General features: G+C 46.8%; 1 protein-coding gene across 1 annotated transcript in view; it reads left to right on the top strand.

Annotated features, from left to right (window-relative positions):
• Positions 1-10,000, top strand: part of LOC135821193 (sushi, von Willebrand factor type A, EGF and pentraxin domain-containing protein 1-like) — a 108,083-nt gene that overhangs the window by 33,173 nt on the left and 64,910 nt on the right. Inside the window, exons 16-17 of the mRNA XM_065334262.1 lie at positions 2,463-2,759; positions 9,635-9,829. Coding sequence (XP_065190334.1) covers positions 2,463-2,759; positions 9,635-9,829 — 492 coding nt within the window. The remainder of the gene's footprint in view (positions 1-2,462; positions 2,760-9,634; positions 9,830-10,000) is intronic.

The following is a 10,000-nucleotide window of genomic DNA, read 5'->3' as shown; positions in this document are numbered from 1 at the left end:
AAGGAAGGTGGGCTGAGGCCAGGTGATTTTTTGCCAGAAACCTGACATTGCAACTTAGATCTTAGGCATGCTAGAGGACAAATGGGAATAGAGAAAAAGGTCTTTTTCTGTTTAAGCTTTTCCTGGCCAAAGTGTTTCTAGTAGGATTGAAAGTTGGCACTGAGATCCCGAGTTCGAGTACTCTGATTTTCTCCGATCGAATATTCGAGTATTCGAGCACTCTTCATCTCCTAAAAATTGCACACCAAGGGCCTTAAAATCACATGATACAACCCTGATTGAACCGAGTAGCAGTCATTTTTCTCGGGTATACCGGTCCGTGGGTCATTTGGGCTCTCTCTACTCGTGAACAAATGTTCACCACACAGTCTGCACCTCAATATCTGCCGACTGCTGCTCTGAAACTGCAGATTTCTGTGATAAATGCATGCACCATGTATGAACGAGTACTCTCATGTATTCCGAGTACGATTACTTTTGAAAAAAACGAGCGAGTACTCGAGTACTCGGTATAATTGTTTCACCACTAGTTTCTAGCTACCTTATTTAGCGTAGTGTTTGGGATGACTCAGTTGAAGACTAGTGGAAGCAAGCACAGGGCTTATAGTTTTTCTGTCCTTGCCATAATAGAGAGATGCCAGTTACAGAATTCAGACCTCAGTGGGAACTTGTTGTTATAGCTGTATACTGTTTTTAAAGTGGAAATCAGAATAGGCATAATGCCTACTTCCTCCCATAACAAAAACTACATGATGGATTTTGAGGGATATGAAAACTCTTAGAACAGGTCAAGAACAGTTTGTATCGACTGCAAATGACTGGACACAGGTAGATCCGCCTATGAACATCATCTTCACACGAGAAGCTGCTGGCGAAATGAGCAGAGAGTTCAGTTGGCGTCGCTTTCGCTCGACTCATTTTTTACCCTGCGTCGCTGTCGTCATCTCTCTCTCTCTCTCTCTCTCTCTCTCTCTCTCTCTCTCTCTCTCTCTCTCTCTCTCTCTCTCTCTCACTCTCTCTCTCTCTCTCTCTCTCTCTCCCTCTCTCTCTCTCTCTCTCTCTCTCTCTCTCTCTCTCTCTCTCTCTCTCTCTCTCTCTCTCTCTCTCTCTCTCTCTCTCTCTCTCTCTCTCTCTCTCTCTCTCTCTCTCTCTCTCTCTCTCTCTCTCTCTCTCTCTCTCTCTCTCTCTCTCTCTCTCTCTCTCTCTCTCTCTCTCTCTCTCTCTCTCTCTCTCTCTCTCTCTCTCTCTCTCTCGAGTCGTTGTTCAGCTCATTTCAGCCTTGCCTCGGCTTCCTTGATCACACTTCGCTGAACTTGATGTTGCCTTTGTTCAAGTAAGTTGGCTTTCACGCTGCGTGATTCTCCACGGTGGCAATTTCTCGTTTCCACCAGGGAGTCATAATAATGTTTTACGACTCCTGGTTCAACCTCCGCTCTGCAGAACTCCTCGAAACGAGGACTGAAGGCACAGCCAAATCGATTCCATTTTCTCTGATGGATACTCCTGCCAGCACTAAACGGCAGCGGCTAGCAAGTCCTGTCAACTTTCTTTAGCCACGAGACTCGCGTCGGACTGCAGACTTCTAAAGAATGGTCACCAGCATTCGAATCTGGGCTTTGCGCAGGTTGAACAAGAACTTGAATTCAGAATTATTTCATTGCGCCATGCGATCGGAGCAGCTCCTTGTTCACTGGCTCATTGTGTGGGCTCGCTGCTCCATTCCATCGCTCTCTATCACTCTCAAACTCAGTGCTAGTTTAGTTGAGAGGCCAAGCAGCACATTATCCCCACGGAGAAGTGGTATTTCAGCTTCGCTCGCCATGACTGTCATCACCTATATTGCCACAGCGCAACCAACGATTCCGCTCGGCTTGTTGTGAAAGGTTGCTTTCCTTGCATCGTGCCTCTTTCATGGCATGCCAGGGAAGGCCGAGAAAGTGATCGCGTCTCATTTCACGGCAGTTTGCGCGCAAACCAGTCCCTCATCCATCACGAAGGTTCTGTTTAACGGAGGAAGTAATAACAACGGGCCCACTGTCAGAACTTGAACTTGAAGTGGCCTCGTATCTGCCACCTCTGTGCCACCATAATCTGACCCAAAAAATCTAGCAACTTGGAGGCAACTGGCTAACAGAGAGGAATGACTCGGTTCCACCAGCTCTGGCTTAAGGGAAAACTTCCACATACCAAGCTTCCTTCCACACCTTAATGTCGAGTGAACAATTCACATGGATGATCATTTTGGGTCTACACTATTTTGCTGTAAAACGTTTCCGAAAGGGAAGACTTTGTTCGAACTTCACGCTGGACCAAACTGCTAAAAACTCTGAAAGATTCTTGACCTTTTCATAGTCGGCATCATTTATTTCATTGATAGCAAAGTCGAGCTCTTCAGTCAGATTGCTTTTGTTCGTTAAATCGAAAAATTGCCTTCCATTTCCCTGCCTCTCTATCTCATTCAGGGCAATTTAACTGCAGTGCAACCAGCTCAACGTTGGTTTTATCCAAAGACACAATACACCTGGCTACATACAGAAATGCGATCGACATCTGTGATAGAATTGGTGGGCACCTGCCCGCTAAGAACGAGTATGCCTGTGTCCTGGATTTTCTCGCCATGAACCAGCAGACCGAGCGTGCTTGGTTGCGTGATGTTCACCCATCACGAGACATGGCGTACACTGTCCAGACGGCGAAGCCAGGTAGCGTGCGCCCAAGTCCACTCGACTCAAGGGCGCGTGTTGTTTGTGCACAATCAGGTAAGAAGTTTCTTACGATCCTAGCTCAACTTGTACGAGCTGTGACTGTCAGCTCAACCAGCTGTTGATGTATTTCTCTGATGGACATGCGATGAGCTCCCAAATGTATGTTCTGAATGCATTTCCCCACATGCTCGTGATGATGATCAGATGATGATGATGATGATGATGACATGCATGCAATACGAAATGGGATTTTCCCCACATGCACACAATGGGGAATAGGATAATCCCGCATTACCACAACGAGGAACCGGATTTTCCCATATTCCCACAACGAGTCACTGGATTTTCGCAGATGCAGGCACGGGATGTGCGCATTACCACTAAGCTGTAGTGGAGTCACCACATCAGCACCCAGTCATTCAGCATTTTCCTTCGGATCTCATGCTCATGATTCTGGGTAACTACGGATACATGGGTTGGTGGGGGGGGGGGGACCAGGAACAGAATAAAATATCGAGCAGGAATATGTACGACACTTGTAACATTTGATAACCGCAACACATAAGACGAGCTGAATCGACATTTTGTGTACTTTATTCATGCAATGTAAAACGGCGGAGACGAGGTGCATTAAAACGATGGAAATCTGAAGAAATGGTGTAGAGAAAAAATAAGGATTCAAACAAGTTTTCGTACAACACTCATCAGGAATGGTCCTTGTACTAAAGGACACTGAAACAAAATTGAACTATTATAGAAAATCTAAGTAAAAGTGGGGAGGCTTCCTGCTGTTTCATAAACAGTTCAGAGTAGAGCGTACACGCTCTCTTCCATTGACACTGCAATAATTCAACTCATTTCACAATAATCATTCCAACGTCTTGGCAAATTGCCCTCATCAGGTTCACAATGGTGTGCAAGCTCCCAAACCAGCAGTGATAAAGGCCAACAAATCCCTTGTCAGTAGGAGGGTCTGAGAAGCAGCGCGAAAAAGAGTTCAGCCAATAGTGCTAACATCGACTATCAGTTGAGGGGACTACAGCTGAGGTAAAAAAACAAAACAAAAACACTTTATTCAGCGCCGAATGTCATGATAATCAGACAATAAGTGAGTGGCAATACAAATCACAGCAATGACCACCCAGCGTTAGTGTTTATCTTTGGAGCCAAATTTCTGATCTCCACAGCCTCCCTCAATTTCCTGCTAGCTCTGTCGCCTTCTCGAGCGAGGACTGATACTGCTGTGAAGGCGCTATCCCGCAGTCTCAATCTCCGGCGCGAATGCTTGTTTCTCATGTGGTCACCCCAAGGCTTGTCACGAGTCCTTCGACGTGCTTCTCCATTATGTTCCTTTAGATGGGTCTCTAGTGATCGTTCTGTCTCTCCAATGTAATACTCCGTTCGCCATTTGCAATCTATTCTGTATACTACTTCCTCCGCGTCATTAAAAATTGTCGCTTTGCACATCTCAATGTTTGTCACTTGGCTCGTCTTAGTCAGACTGTCGTAATCGCTGTTTTCTGTCTTCGAACATTGGTGCGACCCTTCCTGCGTAATGTCTACTTGTTACTGAAGCCGTGGTGGTCTCAAACTTTGTCGAAGCTCTCTTCCGCACCAAGCAAATTCATCGCGCTCCGCAGTTTGTGCCGTCCCACATCGCTCCTTGTGCATTTATCAAGACCGCAAGCTCGGGTATAAGAACCCTGGTATCTCTTCTGAATACGAAATGCTGAAGTTGACGATGGCAAGAAAAAAGTGATCTCAAATTCCAAAAATGCGCTACTTGTGGTGCATGTTGCTGCGATGGTAGCAGGCCTGAAAACACCAACAAAATCAGCGAAGCGCTTGCCAAGGAAAGAAGGTGCGGAACTGCTTACCCTATCCCGCTGGAAGGTCGCTACAGTGTACAGTAAATAGTGGATATAACGTGCCCCTTTGATTTTCGATAATTTATCACTATATCCGGTGCATCACTATAGCCGATTTGCATGTATGACTGACACATGGCACATGACTGTGCATGAAATGATGCGTACATGCTGGAAAATGCATGAAAAGCAGCCACGTGTACATGTGGCTGCTTACAGCATACAGGAAAGAATTTTCTCTCAATCACGTCTGCTGCCAGATGCATCCAGGCAACACTGGATCAGTTTTGGAAGAAATGAACTAAATTTGAAGAACAATTGTTTTGTGATCATCACTCTTGATCAGTATATACGATATTTTCCTGTGCATTTGATATGGTTTGCTTCCTGAAGCCCATCACAATAAGCGATATATCGGTATAGCCGATAATAGTGTGTATAGTGATATTTTAGCTGTATTTTTTGTGATTTGATTTTGATTTTGGCGAGCTCGATCATTATAGCCGGTATATCGTTACACCCGGTCACTTTATAAACGATACTCACTGTACTTGAAAAATGCTAGCTTGCCTTCATCGCCTGCCACCTGGAGGCATGGATCGCTTGAAAACTAAGTTTCTTGACCTGAATTTGAACGCCCGCCTTGTTCAACATGTTGAGTGCTAAATGGTCTGCCTCAAACTCTGATGAAGACGTCGACCTTAGCTGCAAGTGAACAAAAGACTAGTGCAACTAGGAGGTGGATGCAGATTTTGGAGCTCTGCGTATGCAAGCTTTTGTTAGTCTTTAAACGATACTCTCTACTCACGGAAGACACCCAGTGCAGTCCTTGAACTGGCGAGAGCCTTCTGAAGTTTTTTTTAGCCAGAATGGCCCACTCATCACGCTCTGCTACAACAAGCAGCTCAAAGGCGCCGCCATCCTGGTTACTCATCTCGCCGGACGATCTCAAACGAAACATCTGCGTCTTCACTGCACCACGCGGCACCAAGAACCTGGCTGTTGCGGAGGCCCTCGCCAACTGCGGCGCTAAAAACTTGGTCTCCGTCCAAATGGCCGCCAAACAACAATGCAAGGTAACATTTTAAACTCCGGATTCTGTGAAACATGTCTTCGCGGAGGGCATTACTCTCAATGGTGAAACCCTCCCCGTTAGTCCGCTTTTCTCCAACACAGCGGAAATTCAAATCCTTGATGTACCAATATGGGTTGACAATTTGGTGATCGACAATGCCCTGAACGGCCATGTAGTGGGCGAAATTCGACATGGCCAGGCCAAAACCAGTGCTGGCCGTGTCGTAGGGACCGGGGTCCGCCTCATTCCGCTTCAAAACGCCAGCAACAAATATTCCCTCCTTTGTCCGAGCTGATGCCAAGAACATTTTTCGAGTACGGTACGAGGACCAGCCACAGACCTGCCGAAAATGCTCACCGCCAGGCCACACAGCCAACATGTGCACTGTAGCGGAGGGTCGCAGTGGAACGTACGCAGACCGTGCCAGTACTACCGGTAGTACTGCAGCTACATATAGCACAGACCTGCCGTGTATGGACTCAGCTAACTGCGAGCCTGACGGCTCAACCCAAACACAGTTTTGAACCTGAAACATCACCAACTGGTAGTAAAAACGAAGAGTCTGCAGGTACATGCAGTACGAACCTGCCGCGTATGGACTCAGCTTCGAGCCTGGCGGTTAAACTGAACGACAGTTTTGAACATGAAAAAGCAGCACCAGAAATTTCAGAATCCCTGGCTGCCCTCCTGAACTTGTCCTTTGCAACCGAAGAAATTCCCCAAAACTGGAAAGATGCCACGATCTCCCCCATCCCCAAGTCAGGAGACCTCTCCCAGCCAACAAATTACCGGCCCATTTCTCTGCTCAGCATAACCTCAAAAATACAAGAAAAAATTGTTCACTCTCGCCTCTACAAACACATCGCACCGCACTTACCTTCTAACCAATCCGGATTCAGGGAGAAAGACGGCATGGAGCTGCAACTTGCTCGACTGGTGCATGAAATTTCGGAGGCCCATGACTCGGGAAAGCACGTTGTAGCCTGCTTTTTTGACCTGAGCAAAGCATTTGACCGAGCATGGTACAGGCCCGTCGCACCGACTTTGGAGGTGGGGCAGCCATGGAAGGGGGTCAGGGGGGTCCTCCCCGGGGAAATTTCAAAAATTGAAGCCGATTGCAAGCATTTCCGGGCATTTGGTGCCATTTCAGTGTACGGTAACTACAATGAAAGTGTTTTTGATTCTGCAACAAACAAGAAGGCGCTTCGATCGGGAACAAACATTACCCTCCCCCGGGGAAACAAATTCAAAAATTGAAGCCAATTGCAAGCATTTCCAGGCATTTGGTGCCATTTCAGTGCAACTGCAATGAAAGACTTTTTTCTTCAACAAACCACGATCGGGGACAAGGATTTGTCACGTTTGCGCTGCGCTGCGCTTTGTTGTAATGTGCTAAAAAAAACGGCCGAAAAAGTGGGGCAGCCTCAGCCGCCCCAGCTGCCCCGTCTGTGACGGCCTTGTGGCATCAGGGCCTGATGGCCAAACTCAAGCACTCTCGGCATACCGGACTGGGCGTAGGCAGCGAGTGTGAGTTGAGGGCACAACATCAGCCTTCCTCCCCATCCCGGCATGCCTCAGGGCTCAGTCCTGGGACCACTGCTGTTTCTGGTGTACACCATCGACCTGCCTGCCGCTTGCGAAAACGCCAGCATCAGGTGCAGCCAGTTTGCTGAGGACACAGCCCTGGTCTGCTCCAGCAGCTCTGCCGCACACTGCGAACTGCAACTGCAGAGCAGCGTGTCAGCCGCCTCTGGATGATTGGAGCGCTGGCACCTCCTAATCAACACTGCAAAAACGGTAGTCCTCACCTTCTACAATGGAAATCGCCCCCCTCGCCATCTCCCTCACATAGAGTTCAACAATGCACATCTCAGAAATGTACTGCAACATCGCCACCTCGGCATCATCTTTCAGCACGACCTAAGATGGTCAGCCCACCTTCACTTTGTGCTGAAGAACCCCGCTGTAAAATCTTTTAATATTCTCTTTAGGCTCAAATCAACTCTACACCCTTAATCGCTCTCCCTCATTTACAAAACATATATCCTGCCTATAATTGAATATGCATGCATTGCTGTCACCCCGTTTTCAGTCACGGCCCTTGACCGTCTTGAACGAATCCAGCGCAAGGTGGCCAGAATTTGCCTCCGTCTCCCTCTCTACACTCCTCTGAATCATTCAACACTGCTCCATCGGCTCAAATGGCAGACAATGTTCTCTCGCCGCAAAGTGAAGCTCACCCTTCTTGCACACTCCATAAAATACCAATATGCCCCACAACACATACGCATGCTCAACACCCCCGCTCAAGTTATGGCCCAGTATAGCCTTCCACACGCACGCACTTGGCACCTTCCACCCACCAGAACCGATCGCTGTAAAGACTCCCCACTGTACAAGTTCCTAGAATACTACAATGCCCTCCCTGATAGCATTCGTGACGTCTCCTCCCGACCTGCTTTCAAACAAGAAATCTGCTCACTGCTGATTAACTCAATCTGCTCCTGCAGCGCTCACCCTCTCCCATACTTGTAAAACTCAAAGTAATTTAAATCACTTTCCAATTGTATAACCCACAGCCCCACCCACAGCATATCACCTTCTCATAAACTTATCTCTTATTGGCGATGGTGCCATTGTGAGAATAAAGAATTCAAAAAGTGAAGCAAAGCGGGAGGCCACAAACTAAAGCTTGGTCCGTCCACAATGCTCTGCCTCAATTTCTAGCAGATTTCTTTGCCCTTCGAGTGGACAAAATAAATTCGAAAATCGCTCTGGGAAGCGACAATTTTAATGACGAGGAGGAAGTACATACTTTTTCATTCAAACCTTCTCCCCACCGGATTGACATGTAAGACATGGCTCAAGCGGGCAGCCTCGTCTCCTACGCTGCGTAGTATTCGGCTCCTTGACACACGGGGGTGGAGACTGTGCTGAACGACGTAATTGATTCCGGAAACTGCCCAAGTGCTCATAAAATACTCTTACCGGCAGTTTGTACTTGCGAATGGCACTGTTTACCCTATGGTGTACTTGATCCGACTTAAACTGGGTAGTTTAAGGAATGTACAGCAAGGGTTTCCTCTGCCTTGACGTCTAGGCTTCCTTGCCGCTTCTCTTGCCTCTGATATGACGTTTTCTGGATAATGGTTCAGGAGTAGTTGTTGGTGTATCTTATGTTCACTTTCAGCCCGCATCTGAGCATCGGATGAGAGTCGCTGTGCCCTCACGAATTGCGACTGTGCGACGGCCAACTTGACATGAGTAGGGACTGAAGATGCGTAGTCAACTAACAGACCACTGCTGCACGGCTTCTGAAATAGTCTATATGACAATTCGCCTGACTGTTGAACAGCGATGGTGACATCCAGAGAAAATCTAAGTTAGAGAAATAACACTAAGAACAACAGCAGTGAAATTTACAAGTGTGAATTTTCACAATCAAAGCAAGAGCAGTCACGCTGTTCATGCCGTTAATGTTCTAGATGAAATGTACTGCTGTTATGTGTTATCAGTTATCACTTTGTCCTTCCTTCTTTCTTTCTTTCTCTTGTTTGTTCATTTTTCCGTTTGCAAGTTTATTGTTAGCACACGCATTCGCTTTTGCTCTCGCTTTGATTGCTAAAATTCACACTTGTAAATTTCACTGCTGTTGTTCTTAGTGTTATTTCTCTAACTTAGATTTTCTATAATAGTTCAATTTTGTTTCAGTGTCCTTTAGTACAACGACGATTCCTGATGAGTGTTGTACGAAAACTTGTTTGCATCCATATTTTTTCTCTACACCATTTCTTCATATTTTCATTGTTTTATTGCACATCATCTCCACCGTTTCACATTGCATGAAAAAAGTACACAAATGTCGATTCAGCTCGTCTTATTGATTGCGGTTATCAAATTATTGTCTCCTCACATTGTTTTCTAATGTAATATAGGCGTTAGCACTGTGGTTGTATTTATCTATTTTCTGCACTTGTGAAATGCAGTTGCATCGAATTATTGCCCCTGGGTTGAGGTTTTCAACGGAACTGTTCGCTATAAAAGCAGCCGTGCGCTTGGTGATCAAGCCCAGCTCGTGTGCCACCAGGGCTACATTCCGGACGGCAACGGCAGCAGCTTGTTTACGTGTGTCCGTGAGACGGACCACCGCGGACGCTGGAGTTCTTTTCCCAACTGCATACGTAAGGAGGGGCACCGGAAGGTATTTCTGTGTGGTACGGTCCGCCGTCTGAACTACAATTTACTCGTGGGGGAGGGGGGCCGAGCCGAAAATTTTTGAAATTTAGAGCCCAAATCAGTGCATTTGATTGATTCACGGGGTACTTGGGGCAAATAGTGGTACGGTCAATACG

This window comes from Sycon ciliatum, chromosome 7 (genome assembly GCF_964019385.1).
Source record: "Sycon ciliatum chromosome 7, ocSycCili1.1, whole genome shotgun sequence".
In the NCBI taxonomy this organism is placed as follows: domain Eukaryota; kingdom Metazoa; phylum Porifera; class Calcarea; order Leucosolenida; family Sycettidae; genus Sycon; species Sycon ciliatum.
This window is presented reverse-complemented; position numbering and strand designations above follow the sequence as displayed.